This window comes from Triturus cristatus, chromosome 7 (genome assembly GCF_964204655.1).
Source record: "Triturus cristatus chromosome 7, aTriCri1.1, whole genome shotgun sequence".
In the NCBI taxonomy this organism is placed as follows: Eukaryota; Metazoa; Chordata; class Amphibia; order Caudata; family Salamandridae; genus Triturus; species Triturus cristatus.
The window spans coordinates 330,013,258-330,032,306 of record NC_140590.1 but is presented as its reverse complement, the minus strand read 5'-3'; the positions used below and the strand labels follow the sequence as shown (position 1 = coordinate 330,032,306).

The following is a 19,049-nucleotide window of genomic DNA, read 5'->3' as shown; positions in this document are numbered from 1 at the left end:
ATATCCTTTTTTCCATCCATTTGATAGGATGACTTCTATCCTTCCACAGCTCACATTAGGGAACTAATTTTTTCTTTTTTTCCAGTACTCCATGGGATTGCATATGCTTTTTTGCTGTTTTCCTGCATGCTGCTTCCCCTGCTATCCCTGCCACTCCTGCTCTCGGTGTTATTCCACCAAGCTCGTCCACGGCTTTCCCACTCCTAGCCTCCTATTTCTACCTCCCAGCACCTCAGTTGCTTCCTCACCCCTCCCCGCTCACTGATACTCTCTGCTACACGGTGTAGAATCCCACCACGCTCCTCTGTTGCCTTCCCAACCCTCCCCATTTATTTATTACTATTATTATTATTTTCTTTTTTGGAGGTCCCAGCAGCTGCAATTTATTGCCCAGCCACTCTGTTTTATTTAATGCACTTTTGCACACTTTGTATATTTTTTCATTTACTGCTCCATGATGGATGTCTGCCAACTTGGGACAGTAAACTAAAAATAAACAAGCACTGGCAAAGCTAGTAGGTCTCATCGAACTTTTGACTTTGCCAATAGTTTTTAACCATGCTGCACAGCACAGCTAAATAATAATAAAAAATTCCTTTGATGGGGCCGCTCATGTCATTTTGTAAGCACAGGCATCATGCATGCCTACAAAATTACAAGGGTGCTTTTTTCTGTTTAGTTACCAATCCGAGCCGGATTGGTAACTAAAAAGAAAAAAATAGCAAAACATTTTTTCTAAATGGTGGTGGAGGTAAAACAACACGAAGGGGTGCAAGGAACACAAGGGGTGGAAACAACACTGGGAGCTGGGCGAGGCAGAAGCAGCATAAAGGGCAAAGGTGGGGGAGGAGAAGCAACTGGCAAGAGAGCAGCATGGAGTGGGTGTGTGAGAAGAAGGTGAGTGAGCAAGCAACAGGAGAGTACGGGCATGGGAAGAAGAAGCAACTTGCAAGAGAGGAGAGCATGGGTGGATGAAGCAACACAGAGAGGGGATGAGAAGCAACGGGCAAGAGAGCAATGTGGAGCGGGCAGGGAGAAGCACATGGGTGAGAATGCAATGGGGGAAAACATGAGGGTGAACGCAACGTTAAGGGTGAGAAAGGTGCATAAAATATGCCCTTTCATCAGGTGCTTAACTGAAAAGAAAAAAGTAGGTCTTAAAAAGCAAGCAGTGGAAGCAGAGAAGTCCACCAATCAAAAGTGATGGTAAAGAGGTGAGAGGGACACAAACAAGCTTGATAAGCTGGGACACGAATAAGAAGCAGTAAATGAGTGACAGGAAAGCCAACCAATGATAATGAATGATAATGAATGGGTGAGCTTCAAGTCCCTGTATGTAACTGGTAAGCCCACAGTATGTCTCACAAAAGACAGCACATGTCTAGTATGTGAGACCTAAAAAAGAATGCATGCACATGTATGTGGGTGGTAATTTGGCCCTTTTGTGTTTGATATTTTCTGATGCTGTTCAGCCAGCTTCAGCAACAATAATTATTTTCTTTTGCCAATGCTGTTCAGTGTCAACAACCAGTATTGGCAAAGTCAAAAGGCCAGCTAAGGTAAAACCTATTGGCTTTGGCCGTACTTGTTGCTCATAGGCAATCAAGCAGAGTAGTTGGAGCCCACATGTTTCAGACGACTGCCTTACTGGACGTCCTACCTCTGATGATGTGATGCAACTTCATGACAACAATTGATCTGCAGGACTCATACATTCACTGTCCAATCTGTGAGCCAGAAGCCTTATCTATTCTCCTCCCCTCTGACATAATCCACCCCAGGGTATTCCCCTAAAGTTCGACTATTTTTGCAGCACATATGTTTATCCGATCTTACATGATTATGTGGCAAGAATACATGTTTTTAATAAATGCCTGTGCTGTGCTGAACAACCAATGTAGTTATTGCATTTTCTTGGTAGCAGAGCAAACCTCAAGAGATCTCAGCTGACAATAACAAGTAACATACTTCTGGGAGCGGTTGTGGACAGTCAGAAAGCAGCAGCATTTCTGACTCGGGAAGGAATGTCCTCCTTTTGAGAAGATCATACTTCAGATCCAAAAGACACCATGACATATAGTGAGCAGACATTTGTGCAAATTCAGTTATTCAAGTTGACAAAAATTCCAGCAACATGGGCAGATCTGTCATGGTTGTCATATATAGTGTACAGTTTATTGACCAACATAGGAAGTTACAAATAAGTGACAAACTACTTAGTTTGAAGTAAAGAACAATTACAGATGTAATTACGGGTTCACTATTGTCTTGGCTCCTGTGGTCATAGAATTCGGAACCATACCAATTTGACAAATGCACGGAGGGGCTGAGAGAGGCCAGAATGGCAACCACCAGATAATAAGTGGAAGTGCTTTGAGTTATGGCCTGTGAGAAACGACATGTCGAGAATGACCAGATGCAATGAAGACTATCTCAATATGAATCTCTTATGCCACTTAAGTGTACCAATGGTGCCTGGAAAAGCTCAGCATAACAGCTTGCTTTTAAAGAGCCGTTTAACAAGACTAAGATAGCCAGGGAACACATAAAGGGCCGGATGCACAATCATGCTGGTCACAAAAAGAAAGTAGTCGGAAATTGTGCACTGACATTTTAAGACCAGTATTTAATTTACCAAAGCAACCAATGTTCTATAAGGTCGGTTTGCAAAATCACCAGTCACATGGGCTCGCAGAATGGCCTACCTAATGAATAGTAATGAGGTAGGTCGCAATTTGTGAACCTCTGTGATTGGCTACAAGCACAGTGATGGTTGTCTATAAGGGACATCAGACCACTATCCCTGTATTTTCATTCCTAAAAGGAAAACTTTCTTTAGGTCTCGCCTGAGCCAGCGCATGCGCTGCTCTGGCGAGACTTTTAGTTAGTGGGCTCCAAAAAGCCGACCACAGCTTTTTGTGTGGCCTAGAGAGTGCGGTTACGCGCGCGCCATCTGACTTTCCTCGCATCGCTTGCGGGCACCCTTACAGCGCGCGATCAGGCGCCATCTGACTTTCCTCTTGCTTGCTCTCCCAAGCGCCTCGCTCCGCCCCTCCCCACCACAGAGCGCGTCTCGCGGCCGTGCGTCTTGTTTTACTTTGCGTCTTGTTAACCTTTCCTTTGTCCCTGCGTATCTCACATCTTGCTTTTCCTTCACTGTTTATTATTGTTTGTGTAGCCCCCACCTAATGCCAGCACCTTCTCTCTTTTCCTTTCGCTTTCCTTACCTCTCCTTCATCCCCATTTTTATTTTTGCGTCCATTCTTCTACTGCATTCCACCTCGATTTTCCTACTATTCTGGTTACTCCTCTCCTCCCAAACCCACTCCTCAACCCTTTCGCCACCTTGGTTTCCCTTTTGCCTTCCCTCCACTCATGCCTCACCTTCTTTTCACAGACTCAATCTAGTCGATGTCCACCATTCCTCCCTTGTTTCTTACCTTAGCTCACCATGAACATTCCCAGCTACCCCCCTCGTGCCGCACTCACTGCTCCCTCATTTCTTACCTTTGCTCACCATGATCATTCCCTGCTGCACCCCTTGTGCCACACTCACTCCTCCCTCAGTCCTTACCTTTGCTCACCATGAACATTCCCTGCTGGGCCCGATTCGCATTTCGGTTTGTTTTACACCCACAAAGAGCCATTTTTGCAAGCGTGAACGAACTTAAGCAACTCTCAAAGGCGGGTTTTACACTTGTAAAAGGATTACTCGACAGGAACATTTTCGTGTGATTAAGTCAAAAGCCGTAGGCGTTACAGGGTGGGAATGCTTTCACAGTTCCTGGACTCTCACAAATGCTGCTTATTTATAGGGATTTACAATCGTTTTTTTTCCTGATCCATTCCTCTCCTGGGAAAAGAGATTTACCACTGTTGAGGGAAGGAGAAAGTCTCTTTCCAGGGTGAGAATGGAGCACCCCAAAAATTGGAGAGGTTAAAAAAAAATAGTTCATCCACAGGGCAAAATATTTTCCCTTTAATTAAAAAAATAAATAAAAATAAAATTAAGTTATATATGTATATACACCCAATTGTACACCAATCACAAATGTTGCCCTGAAGTATGTCTGAAAAACTGCTGTGGCAAATCATTGTGAATTGCAAATACTTGGAAATGTGAGGTTCCAAACTTGTGTGTGTGTGTGTTTGTGTGTGTGTGTGTGAGAGAGAGAGAGAGAGAGAGAGAGAGAGAGAGAGAGAGAGAGAGAATACATTTATTTATTTATTATTTTGTGACTCCGTGCCTATGCCACACTTCCTGGCTAGCTCTCGGGTGCCTTGCCTTTACCCATTCCCCCTGCTTCTCCTGATCACGTGGCCCTGGTTTCCTGGCCTGGGGTGGGAAGGATGTTGCAGCCAGGTCTTGCCTAGCTAGCACTGGTGTCTGCACAGACCTGTGCTCTTAGCACTTCCTGTTTTTCTGGTGTTCAGCAATGGCCGCGCATAGCTGTGCAGAATAGGTGTGTGTGCTGCGTATCACTGCTCATCTGGATGATTCTTGGGACGAGCCAGTACACCCTGGCTTCTGTGACACATGACCGTCGCCTTAGGCACTTTGGCGACCTGTCACCCTTCATGTCCGCCGCCCTCTGCAAGACTCCCTTCCCACCTCCGCCTTAAACCGTTTATGGATCATTCTGGTTTCTCACAGTAAGAGCAATTTACTTCCGACGCGTGTCCTGTGCTATTCTGAGGGCGTGAAGCAGGGTCTCTTACTCAAAAGGGAAGAAAGGCCGCGTGTTCTCCCGGGATGCATGACGTCAGGGGAGGTTACTCAGGTCGCCATCATGAAATGGAGGTTACAGCTCCCACTACAGTGTGTCTGGTGCACAGAACAGTTGTGAGCACACAGTACATCTGTGATGTTCAGTGCAGGTTTGAGCACTGCACGACCCTGATGCTTACTACAGGTGTGCGTAAAGTAAGTTTCTCTTGCTCATACACGTGAGTACCATATTTCTCCGGTGTTCACTACAGCTGCTAGTACAGTGTGTCTCTGCTGCTCAGCAGAGGGTGTGTAAAGTACATCTCTAATGCTCAGTGCAGACTTAAGTACACTAAGTCTCCGTGCCGGTGATCACAGTATCCCTGTGGTGCACAGTACAGGTGTGAGTACAGTATGCCTCTGGTCCTCAGTACCTGTGCGTACAATATGCCTCTGGTCCTCAGTACCTGTGCGTACAGTATGCCTCTGGTCCTTTGTACCTGTGAGTCCAGATGCCTCTGATCCACAATACCTGTGAGCCACCACAGCATCACTCAGCGCCCCCACAGCATCACTCAGCACCACCACAGCATCACTCAGTGCCACAAAAATATCAGTCAGCACCACCACAGCATCACTCAGCACCACATCAGTATCACTCAGCATCGCCTTTGCCCTAGTACACCACCACATCATCATCACTCAGCAAGACCTGAGTATCATTCAGCATCGTCTCCGCACCAGTCACCACCACCACTACCACTTCAGCACCACCTCAGCCTGCTATCGGAATCTGGCATCTGTTGATTCTCCCCTAGCGTCTGGCCGCTGCTAGTGTTATAATACAGGGACTAGTTCCCAACCTTCACCCTCCGATTGTTTATGCCCCCTCAAAAAAAGCTTTAACAAACAACCATTGGAATAGGCAGAAACAAGTTGCCAGCATTGCAAGAACAAAGAAAACTGAGGACATTTTTTATTGTAAATACTTTTTTTAATATGGTCGTTCGGTTGTACATAATGCCTTCTTGGTCATATATAAGGTAACAAAAATGCTCCTGACACTTTTTTAAAATAACTTTTCAGCATGCTGCACAGCAGCCACACCTCTCTACAGCACAGCTTGAAGACATTGGCAAAGTCAATAGCTCTGGCTAAACACTTATAAGGCCCCAAAGGCGAGACCTATTGGCTATGTCAATGCTTGTTTGTTTTTGTTTTAAGAAGCCCACATTCCTTAAAGGAACCAGTGCTGCATTAAAAAACATACGTTTTCCGTTTGGGGAAAACATCAGGGGAAACGGGCATAGTTTCCCAAGACCACTGCCTGCTCCCCCTGAGGCTGCCGACACGATTCCCAAGCATGTGTATATCTGTTTATGTGAATGACTAAACATAGTTTGCATGTTAAGTAAGGGGGCTGTAGTAGGGAGTGCAGACGCAGGAATGTGTGTGTAAGTCCAGGGCCTGAGAGGACTGATAAGTGCTTTCATGGCTGCAGAGTGTTTGATAGTGTGATCACGATTACAGTTCTGCTCCGTGTCAATCTCTTTGTGTGCGTCACTTTAGAATGAGAAGCGGGAGATATCACAAGGGCCCTCAGCGCTCACTCCTCTCCGGCTTTCCATTGTGGGCTCAGGAGGAGATTTCCGCTCTCAGAACACGAGGTTGCGGCTAATAATATCAAGAGCTATTGTTGCCTGCCTTGTTAAGGGTGTTGTAAGTCATAAACACTTGCGTCTGCCTGTGCCACTTGAACAGTCTGCTGTACAATGCCACGGTTGTGCCTCTCTGTGTGGCTGTGGTGTCTCTTCTGGGAACGGATTGCGACAAAGGGCACACAGCTATCTGTGCTGCAACCATACCCATTGAGAACATCACAAGAAGTTTGTGTTGATCCAGAGATTTGCTGTGTAAAGTGTGAATTGTATTTCTGATAACAAATGGGATTTTGTTTTTTGTACATAATTTTCCAACTTACATGGACAGTTACATGCATAAGTAAGATAAAAGGCACACTGACATGCTCACACAGACATTTGTGTGTGCCCACCTTCTAGTGCACCTTTTGTGCCGAGAATGCGTCTTCGAGTTTACAGGAAACGTTGGGGGAAATAGCTATTCCCTACAGTCACACATCCCTTACTCTCCAAGGAAAGAGCTTTTGCTTAGCCATATCTTGGGGGACATGTGCCTATCTGTAGCCTATGCTAGGTGCTGAGTCATTAGTGTGGATCTGGGCATCCCTGCTAGTTTACAGATTACATCTCAAAAGGATGAACAGACGTTTATGCACGGCTTGCATGTCCAACAATACACATTCCCGGGCACCTTCTGTGCATAGCATGCCACTTTGCACGAATAGTGGTTGTCTGAGGGTAGGGATATCGTGCAGAGTGCCACAATCCCTGTCCCTAAGGGAACGAGTTCCTAACCTCCCACGTCTTGCAGTTAGTGCGCATGTATGCACTGCTGGGCACTTTTGGTGCAGAGCATGCAACTTTGCACAGTCAGGGGCAGCTCTAGACACACATACGCCCCACATGGCACACATTCCTTATTTTGAGAGAGAGGAACTCCTGTTTGCCCACATTTTGGGTCTCTCTTCAGCTGGTCCGGAGAAGATGCAAATTAGTGTGGTCAGTTCTGACCCCTTTCTGGCTTCCTTTTTTCCTATTTAGCAAGCTTTAATGTATCCTTTAATGCTGGCGGAAGATGTGGATCCTATTGACGTCACTACCCTACTTACAATCCTATGGGTCCATGAAGCCAATTAAGTTTCAGGTTTTGGACGTGTGCTAGATACCTGCATGTGCAGAAAAAGGCAGACCAACTAGTCCATAAATGTCCTCCAGGTCGCCCCATAACACAAGCCGCATGTGTAAGCAAAGGACTGGCTGGATTGGCTACACATCTTTGGTGCGTACTTTGTGCTTAGCATAGGTACGTCAGCCCTCTGCATCTGGGTCCAAGGTGCCCAAGAAGTATGTTTAATGGAAAAAATAAAATATCCTAAAAAATAGCCAAGAAAATAATCAATGCATATAGTGCATGAAGCTATTATGTTGTAATGTATCATTAATAAAAAGGAAATGGACACGCACAGATCAAAATCTAATCAGGTAAGGTAAGATACTTTCCTACGCTGACTGCGAAGGATGGTGTCAAAATGTTTTTCAAAAACAATGTGGCTCACCGGTATATTATTGCAAAAACCTTTTGTCTCTGCATTTAATTAGCGATTTGGGTTTCAGTTTGAGTTCTTCTTAAATACTCAATTCTTCATACTTCCGATTTTGAGTAGGGTGTAGAAAGAATAATGCAGCGATGTGAATATTAAAAAGAAAGTTGTGCCTGAATCATACAAACCTCAAGAAAAGTCTTAAACTACGAGACCTGTTTTTAATTGTTGGGTCTGAAAAATAAGTGCAGGGATTCAGGAAAAAAACATTTGGTCCGAAAAAATATGCATCGAAGCATGAAATCCAAGAAAGCACGAAAGAGAGTTTGGAAACATATGCAGCTTTGTTCTGGAGAGTGATTTACAAATCCTCAGCGAATCTTTGCCAGCAGATGCTGTACTAAATTTTAAGAGCATTGTAAAAATGATATTCTGTTATAGGATTTAATGTTAATGAATGCTTCTCAACATAAGAAAATTGGCAAGGAGAACAGGTGGAGTTACAAAAGGCAGGTTTTGCTGAAACGAGGACTGAAAAGAATGTTGTTAGGAGGTATGAAAAAATAGCTAGGCAGACTGGACGGTCAATCTCTAGTCTCAATCCATTCAAGTTTTTTTAAGGGCATTTTGGGAATTTTTGGTTATGCAGATTACCTGCCTCGTTAATGCCCATAATGCTTAGTCATCCGTCCTAGGAAGCCAGCCATATGTGGAGAGTTGGCCCCTTGGAGTTTAGTCAAACAAGACATTCCTGTATGTCTCTGCAGGAACATGTGTTTGTAGTTAAATATGGAATGGGCGCTCTGTTCCAACAGAGTTTAGACCATATCTTTGTTCAGTGCAGGATCTTTGATGAACTCAGAATTGTACATTTTGAGCATGTTCTTCTCTTCCCTGGCTGGTTGGGAAAACTAGGTGTATCAATCAGGACTGCCTGAAGTTGTGCATTTATGTATTTATAGGTTTTATATAGCACTAGCTAGACCTAAGGTATCAGAGTGCTTTACATATAATGCAAGATTGTTTGATTGAAGTACATACATATATACACACAAAGAAAATCGTTAGACAGTCAGGGTAGTTACAATATGCGGACATCAGAACAGCATAAGTAAATGGAATAAATGACAATAGTAGAGTAGACGTCTGAAACAATCAATCGACCACCGCAACGGGTTTAATCGGTTTGGGTGTGAGTTCCGGGAACAGTGCTCAGTTTGTGTGCAAGTTGAACTATTTTATGAGCAGTATGTAGTTAAGGTCCCGTTTGAAGCACGAAAAGGAGAGGTTGCAGTGGAGATCGCTAGGGAGTGAATTCCAGATCCGAGGTGCATTTCCAGAGAAAGAGCGTGTCTGGGGAAGATTTCTTTTTCATTTTGGGGGATCTAAGAAGAAGTGAGTTGGAGCTTCTCAGCGTCCTGGCTCTTCCTACTTAAAAAATTTAGTATCTAGATAGTTGGGGTTATGTGTATGAAGGGTTGTGACCGATCCTTGGCTGTCTACTCCGACTTTGAAAATATTTGCATTACTTTGAAACAAGAATATTTCTCTGACATGTTTGTAAACTTTCCACTGAAAGAGCCTTATGTGTTAAGTTTCAATAGCAAATAGGTATTATGCCAGGTTCGAAAATATATAAAATGATAAGTGGATTTTTTCAGAAAGCTGCCTGATGTATGCATGTTTTTTTATTTTATTTATTGAGGACCAACAATGCTAAATTCGAAATGGTAACTATTCAAGGAGGCAAGTTCACCCATCTAGAGTGACGACCGAAAGTTTCCAAACAAAAACCATCGTTTGTTGCTTTAGCTATCCCTGCGTCTCCAAATCATGCATGGTGCCTACTGCTTTGGCATACATTTGAGCATGCCATTGAGTTCCTGCCCTTGAACTTGTCTTTTTAGGTTATCACTTCCGACATGTCACACTGCCCAGGTCGAGTTAGAGCATCCCATCTAATCATGCGTTTTTTCATTTCTGCTCTGATACGTGTCATCTCGCTTACAAATTAGACACAAGGAGTACAGATGTCAGAATACAGGGACAACACACCCAGATGACCTGCTCACAAAGAATACGCAATGGCTTGACATTTCTCCTACTCCTGTTATGGCACCCAGGAGGTTTAGGTTGTAAAGTTTTCGAAACTTCAGTAATTTCAGGAAGATGAAGTCTTGCTCTAAGTTTGACTTGCATTACATGCACAGAATGCCACTATCATATCTGTGTGTCATACTGGATTGTAGTTTACATATTTGGAATGAAACTTCCTTTAGTTTGCTCGCCAGCCTATTGTTTCAAGCAACGGAATGGGCATTAGGCAACAGGTAGAACCCATGGTCTATTAACCAACAATTCCACATGCATTTTCCTTGTGGTAAATTAAGAAAAAACTATTGAAAAGAGCCTTTTTTTTTTGCAACCATCGACTTCGAGAACACCACAACACTAGTATCGAGGAAGGAGAGCGACAGAATGAGAGAAGGTGCTCCTTACTTGTATTTATTCCTTTATTCCCAAGAGTAAGTGTGTACAATATCATAGTGCTCTAATGACAAATCCCTTGAACGTACAAAACAAAGATGGATTCAAGCTTCCCTATATCATTCTTGAACATGTTTCTTAATTTTATTTTAGGATAGCGCTGGCCTGCGTCTTTGGAAGAGGAGATGGTTTGTGCTGTCAGATTTCTGCCTGTTCTATTATCGGGGTAAGTTATCTCTCCGCACACCTCAAGTGCTCCCTTTGGAGGGCATGAGTTTTATGCTTGGCGTAGCATACTGCTTCCACCATCAGACCAATGTATGTACCTAGGTAGGTGGGTAGCCATGAAGTCAGAGTTTAGAAGCGCAGATGTAGGAGATGAGCTTTGGATTTCTTAAGACTCTAGGTTAGTAGTTGGTCAGTACTCATGAGATGGCTGTAATCCATGAACATTGAAGCAAATTCATTTTTTAAAATAGCCTTTAATAAGGAAACATTTTATCTTGTTTAAAATAGGCAACAAGAATATAAAATGAAACGCCGTAGAACACATTTGACTGAAAAACCCACCTCAGTCATTTGGCCATGAGGTCCCCTTTGACATTGACATTGAGGGCATCACAGCCAGCTTGGGTTTCACAAAGGATTTGGACTTTGCCACCAAGATCCTCATAGTAAAATCACACTTTGCTGTCAACGTCAAGCTGTTATTAGATGTTGATTATGCCCAAAGCTTAATTTGCCAGATGTAAAATTTCTACTTCTGCCCTCGTGAGTGATGTTCCAATCACTGAAATGTGCACAGCGGTCATTTACTGATCAGACCAAACTTTCACAAAGCATTACTGGATTGACACCAATTTAAAAACAGACACTTTTGTGAGCCTGTCCACCCTCTGCAACCTTTCTGATTGCCTGAATTCTCACCATTTGCTCCCATTTCTCTTGGTTGAACTGGCTTTGCAGTTGAGAGATTAATTTTTTGTCTAATATTTTGTTAATTAATATCGAAAAAGATTTAATGAATGGCGCAGAAGGAAACGTTATTTACATTTTAGTAATTGTTCTTACTCATGACAAAGCCTAAACGACCAATTTCCTGCTGCGTTTCATTTTTTAGAAGGAATGAAGTGCTGTATCTGGCTAAATGAGTTTTATTGAAATTCCCTTTTCTACTTTCATATATATAATGTCTACTTCATGTAAAAATATAAACCCATACTATAAAATAGCAGAGAGGCTGTGCAACCTGCTCCCCCACTTCTAGGAATGGTGACATTATAGAAGTGAAGGCTGGATACCCATCTCTCGGTACACTGTTCAAACTGGCAAGAATTAATACACAGAGAAACTGACCTTTTGTTTGGGGACAAAGATTTCCTCCCCTGAATAGAAGCAAGTGGGAAGTGTGGTTTATCTCCTGTGCAGTACCCTTATGTAAATTGGGAGTGCTACTTGTTGAGTTTCTCTCGATGAAGGCATATGTGACTCTTAACAACACAGATGTGTGTGTTAAAAGGGGTGAGATACTTAGAACACGGCTCAGGTTATATCTCCCTGCATATGGGAAGAGGGGCACATTTACCCACAACTGCCTAGAGTCGCATATATGTGGGGCAAGCCGGATAGTGTCCCACATTTGTTCCGCCGTGATCACTCATGTGTACAAACTCCATCATTCATTTCTACTGCTGTTATTGCTCATTTGTATTGAGTCTTTTGAGTCTGTTCAGCTATTGCAACTGTTTGTATTTTATCTTTTCACTCATTTGCTTTTACCTGGTCACCCATTTTACCTGCAAAATCACCTGTTTGTGCCCACAGTCTTCCTTGTTTGTATTCCCATTTTCCCTTATTTGTGCCAAGGATGCTACCTGTATCTACAATTCCCCTTATTTCTGCTCTTAATAATTTGTAGCCAGAGCTTCACTCGTTTGTACCATCCTGGTCATCTAGTTGTATCTACCATGCCATGCACGTGCACAAAAGTGTGACAGCCATTTGTACCCAGTATCTCTCATTTATACCCTCTGTGTCACTAATGAGTGTTGACTGTTATTCATTTAGACCCACAGTGTCCCTCATTTCTGCAGACAACGTTTCACATGTGTAACTCTAGTGTAAATCATTGACACTTGTTTACTCTTCCTGAATTGGCTGGTGGGGTGTGCCACCACCACATGCCAACCTAACTTGCCAGTAACAGGCGTGTATCAGATGAGATTTGTGTATGGGAGGAGTCTATTAATTTCCAGCCACATCCCATCCAATATCACTGGCCATCTTATTTCTACCAATCACCAGCTTCACTAATTGCACCAAATGACAAGCATGCACTGTCCCTTTTCCTCCTTTTTCCTCTGCAGACAGCCGGGAGGAGACGGTCCTTGGCAGCATCCTGTTACCCAGCTATGAGATCTTACCAGCGGGTCCCAGAGAGGCCAAAAATCGTAAATTCACCTTCAAGGTAGGCCTACAGTGCCCAAACATATTTCATCTTGGCCTGTTGGGATGATGGATAAATGGGTGCATGATTAATGTGCCAGGCCTGTGGTCCTCCCTTCATGGTCTGAATGACTTTCATCTCTGTTACTTCATCCCCCCTGGCACCTTTCTCTTTGTCCTTTGTCTGTCTTATTGACCACATTCTGCCTCTGTATGGTTGCCTCTGAATTTATTGTTTTTACGTGTTGGTGTAGCCGTATATTGGTCATTTTTTACAAGTTGATGTATCTGTATTATTTGAAGAAGCGTTGTTATTAGATACAGAGGTGCCAGCCACCATCATATTTACTGCATACTACCTGAAGAAAGAGGCTACCTAGAAGAAACAACATGGCCACACAATCTAAAGCAGCAGTCATCTATGTGTCACTTTAGGTGCTTTATGTATTTACTTTGGCATGACTTGCAGTCAAGTGTTTAGAATTCTTCTGTTATGGAAATCTAGACTCTCATATAATAGTCATATCAACCCTTTAGTTGGCCTGAGCGCTGTAAACCGATCATGTGCTGTTGTCCCAGGAGTCCTGGAGTGAAAAGGACTTCATTTTGTACACTGAGCCCTCTAGGTACCTATACACATTCCAAATGTAAACATCAGCCCTTGCCTAAGGCCAAGGTCCACTGGACAAAAATACGGGTGCCTTACCTGAGCAGTGAGTAGGCAATCTAGGGCAAAGTCTTTGATGGTCACAGTCAAGGCCATGATTGGCCAGACAATCACTAGGGCCAACCATTGCAGTACCCTGTGGAGGTATTGCTCTCCTATCCCTGATGCCTCTGTACTAGAATGAGGAGTCCTATACTTTTACCCCTATACACTTCAAATTTTCTCTTCAGCTGAGGGCAGACAAGTGAATGTATCAAACTGCTTGAGAGGCTGAATTGCCAGGGCCGACGTTAGCGCTGGTGGCGTCCTGTTCAACAATGTTTGTTGGTGCCCCCCAATGGCCTCCTTCTCCATGGATTCCCTCATCACCACTCTAACACTGCCCCTTAAATGTCCATGACCACTCTCTCTCACATGCATTGCTTTTGTTTTATAGCACCACTCATGCCATTTTAGTGTGTCATAGCACTTTACATCTAACACACATTGTACAGAGACAATGATTTGTACGTCGATTGGAAATGTTACATAAGACAGAGGACTACAAGGTGTAGGAGTCACATGTCATCCATACTGGTAGGCAGGAGAGTTTAAGAGTGCTTGGTCTGGAGAAGCATAAACTCAGGATTTAAAACGTAACTCCATGGTTGCATCTGTCTGATGACAGTTAATAGTTATATTAGGATTTTAACTTATAAAGTACAAAGCAAAGTTTTTTTCTCTCGATCTGCTCGCCAACGTTAAGTTGACGAGCACTTGTGAGACTCCTCCTCCCAGTGAGATCTCTCAATGCGGGTATTTGCAGCAGGTCGTGACCGCTTCTATTGAGAAATCTGCCACTCGCATTGATGAAGCTGCCTCTCAAGTAAAATATCTACTCGAGCAGCAGAAGCAGCTGTGCACTCCGGCGTAACGCATAGTGCTCCTTGCGCTGATTTTACAGTGCCGGACACACTCCCGGCACTTAAAATTATTTAGTGCAGCGCAACTTAGACTCCACTGCTGGCGGCACTCGGTGGAGTGCAGTAGAGTTTTTCCAGCACTTCGTGGAGTTCCTTGGAGTTAGACTCTGCAAACTCCCCTTAGGCCTACTGAATTGGTTAGGTCACAGTGGTTACATGGCGGAACACTGCATTCCGTTGTAATGCGTTCCTTTACCACGCATGTGTTACAACGCGAATGGCTTTACCATGCATAGCCTTTACCACACATGCTTTTACAAGGAATTTTGTTGTAAAGCATGTATGTGAAACACAATTTACCTTACCCCTGTCCTTAGTCCTCAAGCCCGTCTCTGGCACCCCCCTACTCCTCCACTCCTACCCTTATTGAAAATACCCTGCCCTAGTCCCTAAAAATAGACCCAAGTCCGACCCTCAATGCCCCCCGCCCTTTTTTAAAATACCTGACCACTGCCCTAAGCCATAAAACTAGACTTCAGCGCGACCCCCTTTTGGCCCCAGCCTTTAAAAATAAATACCCGGTCTCTGCCCTGAACCCTAAATCCATACCCCGGCACGACCTTCCCCTGGCCCCCAGTTCCTTAAAAAAGAAAACACCCCCAGTCTAAAGCCCAGAATCCACACCCACCCGCCCCAGGCCCAATCCCTCTTACCTTAACAGGACGACGGCGAGGAAACTCTTGTGAGGCGTGGCACAGTAAATCAAGAGGAGGCGGAAGGATCTCTTCGCACCTCTAACTATACCAATCGCCTTGAGCATGCAGGTACCTTTATCACTGTCATCAGCATATGCCCTTACCACCAGTACAACGTATACATATACATTGTAAATAATGCATGGTGAAGGCTATGTGTGGTAACAGTGCATGCGTTGTAGCAGCTGTGTTGTAATAGCTGTTCCCCCGTCACTGTGGGCTGCAGTAAGCAGTGATCACCTTTCAGCCTTGTTCCTTGCCCAGGTTATCAGCTTTTGCCTGGCTACCAAGAGGAGTTCTGTGGTGGCAGGCGGCTTTTGATAGTAGCTACTGCTATGGGTGCCGCTTGGTTGCATGCCACACTCCTCTTTCTTGCAAAGGGTGCCCTCCTTCCTATTCAGACCACTTGGTGCCAAACATTCATCTTAGGTTTTTGTCCTGTGGTCCTCTAAGCTAATATTCTACCAGGGAATGTCTTCTTCTCCATGTATTTTTGAAGAAGCTGGGATATTCCTCAACAGGTCAATCTCTCTGAAAGGTTGGGGGTCTGGGATAGAGTCATTGTCACAGTGTGGGACAGTTAAAAATGTTGCAACTGGCCATTTGCTTTCTCCGAAAGTTTAGCACTGGGTTGAAATACATTACTAGAGAGATTTCCTCATGTGCTAAGGGTGTTAAGGTAGGAATGGAGTCAGTTACATGTCTGCCAAAGCCATCGTGTGTGCGAAGGCTTGCATTGGCACTGTTTATGCTGTACCATGAGCAAATAATGTCCATTTAAACAGATAAATTGATTGGGTTTCGTAATTAATGTTCTCTTTTTTCTCATTCTTTCTACGTCTAAATATTTTCCTCATCTAACTAATTATTGCTTTTTCAATAGCGAAATGACAATTGAGGTCTGGGCCAAAACTCTTGGCTCTAAATTCTTAAGTAAGCAAACATTATAGACACACTAGACAAATGCAGTGTATTAACTGGGATGATTGAGTAATACTGGTTTTCTATAGTTTTTATGTACCCTTAATGCAGATTCTGGCTCTATGGGGCTCTCTACCCGATTACACAGGCCGAAGTACCTGTCTCCTCAGTTATTCCCCCGGTTGAAGACAGAAGCACAGGGCTAAACCACGCGTGCCTCAACAACGCCATCGCAGTAACGAATGCGTCTTAACCACGCATGCCTTTACAACAATTTTCGTTGTAAAGGCATGATTGCTAAAGGGATATGCATGGTGAATCCTAAACTAGAGTATCCCAGCTACTAGCTCATCCAATCCGCTCCACTGGGAACCACCTGGAATACCCTCTAATCTCCGCCCAAAAATGTGCAAAACTACTCCATCCCATAGGACCCAATGCAGGCCTTTTGCCATTTAAAAACTTGACCTAAAATCACGCTTCCCGTTGTTTGATTTTCACCACAAAAAGCACACACACAGTAAACACCCCCAGCTGTCACTGATGGGAGCTCCTTTCCCCAGGAGCAGCTGGAAATACCCGAAAAACATTTTACAGCAACCCTGTAAAACGTGCACATTGGATAATGTTGCAAACCGGCACCTCAGAAACAATTGCTTTTCTACCAGTTCCACTTGACTGATCCTTTTCACACCTGGAGTGACACAAATCCCACTTATCCCTGACTTCCTCACCAAGCTGCATCCCGATCTGATCACGGGAACAAGTACGACTTTTACCCCAAGGACCCCACATCTATGCCCATTCAAAAACGTGCAAAATTCAGCCAAAATAACTCAAAAACACACCAAATCGCAGCCAAACTGTGCCAGCGCCTATATGCATGAAACAACGTTTCCGGAGTCGTAAACTCCAGAAACCCTAGCCTACTCCAACCCTTAGCCCTAAAAACTACCCCGACTCTTCTGCCGTGAGCCCTAAAACCAACCCCCTTTCCTAAAATATGTACCCCCCCTCCCAACCCGGGCCCAGTCCCTCTTACCTGTCTGCGTCAAGCTTTCTGTCCTGACGCTTCCTGTTCCTTTCCCTACCCACCGGACATCTAGACCGCGCACTGCTTTAACCACACATATGCGTGGTTAAGGCATATGTGTGGTTGTGGCAAGTGTGGTTCTGCTTGCGGGGAAATGGCATGCGTGGCTCAGCCAGTGTTGTAAATGCCGTTTCCCATCCTCCTTTGTACCATTACCCCAGCTACAAAACATGGCTGTGAGAAAGTGGCTCTGTATATACTGTTCCTTAATAGGTAACGGGTGTACAGAGTCCACAGTCCCCAAGGGTTTGACAGAGGCTAAAGTTAGATATAACCTTACTCTCTAAAGTGGTAGCTTGGTCGAGCAGTAAGGCAGTATCAGAGGACAGTGTAAAGCATTTGTTGTACACACTCAGTCAGCAAATGGTCTCACACTCAATAACTGAACTCTAGGCCAATGGTTTATATATGAAAAATATATGCTTGTTTTATTTTAGAACCAACAATTGGATTTAAAATATACTTTCTCAGAATGAGATGTTTTATATAAATACTTTTGCAATATGCAATTGACTTTTGTAAACAGTTACAAGTGGTTGCAATAGGCAACTCTATTTTAAACACAACAATGCATTGAGCTCAATGGAAATTTGAAGTTATTTGCAACAGATTACTTTTAGGATTACTTTTGGAATTCCAGGACTGAATCTTAGATTCAGTCCTGGGTCAGTACTTAGAATCAAGTGATGAAAGTCGACTTAATTACTGTAATGATTTTTAAACAATATTGAACTATTTCAAAAGTTGACACTTAGAAAATATTTCAAAGAAAACAATCAATGATTCCCTATGGAAGAAAATTCAAGTTGCAGGTACAGTGTGTTCTCGTTACTTTTGTAATCCAGTACTGGGTGCCTAGACTCAGTACTGGGACCTTTATCCAAAACAGGTAAGTATTTACGTTTTCAGATATTATACGATTTTTAAAGAATATTTCAAGATTGCAGAATTTGACACTTTGAAGAACTTTCACAGAAAAACAGTCAATGATTTCCTATGGAAGAAAATTGGGTTACAGGTAAGTACAGTTGTAAGTATTTTTCAGAGTCAGTGCTGGGCACCAAGATCCAGCACTGGGAGCTCACCTAAGAGCAGGTGAGTATTTTCGTTTTCGTTACTCGGCTGATTTTTGGTGAATATTTTAAAATTTGAAAAGTCCACACTTAGAAGAAATTTCAGGAAAAAGCCAGTCAATGTTACCCTATGAAGAAAATAGAGTTATCGGTTTAAAGGTAAGTACTCGACTGGCAGAGTTAAGGTTCTGGGCATAGACTCAGGGGTCACCCTGGGTCAGGTAGGTACAGTTGGTTCACCCTCAGCAACTCTAGGGCGGCCGGGTGCAGAGAGAGTTAGGCCCAATGTTATCCTACGAGGGATAGGGGGGCCTTGGTTGGTGGCTGCTGACTGGCAAGCCACACGACTGTGGGAGCTGGGCTCCTGGTCACTCACTCAGGGCAAGTGGGGAAGTAGGTAGGTGTAGAGGTTGCACTGCCAGGGCCACTCGGGCGGCTGGGTGCAGGGTGCTTTTGAGCCTTCGGGCGCTCCATTGATTTCAATGGGAAATCTCCGGTTTAGAAAAAGACTGCAAGCTCGGGGACGAGGATTCTTCAGGTGCCACCACCACTTCGAGAGGTAAGTTGGATAGTTGGAGGATAGGTAGGTACCCCGGGATTAGGCACAGGGGGCCGCGGGGAGCCGCGTGCAGGGGTGCCTTTTGGTGTTGGGAAATCTTACCCTCTGTTGATCGCGGTAGGGGGGCACCTTGTTCTGAGGCTGCAGGCTTCTTCAGGAGTGTCGAGGGAGGTCCTTGGGTGCCGGACTCGGGGTCACAGTAGCCGTGGGGTCGTCCTCGTGGTCTTTGTTCACTCCGGCACTGGCCAGGCTTGGCTG

General features: G+C 44.1%; 1 protein-coding gene across 2 annotated transcripts in view; it reads left to right on the top strand.

Moving 5' to 3' along the window:
* Nucleotides 1–19,049, top strand: part of LOC146809599 (uncharacterized) — a 253,425-nt gene that overhangs the window by 144,528 nt on the left and 89,848 nt on the right. For both annotated transcript variants that reach the window (XM_085616439.1, XM_085616438.1), the window contains exons 4-5: nucleotides 10,530–10,602; nucleotides 12,743–12,843. In XM_085616439.1, the coding sequence (XP_085472565.1) occupies nucleotides 10,530–10,602; nucleotides 12,743–12,843 (174 nt within the window). The remainder of the gene's footprint in view (nucleotides 1–10,529; nucleotides 10,603–12,742; nucleotides 12,844–19,049) is intronic.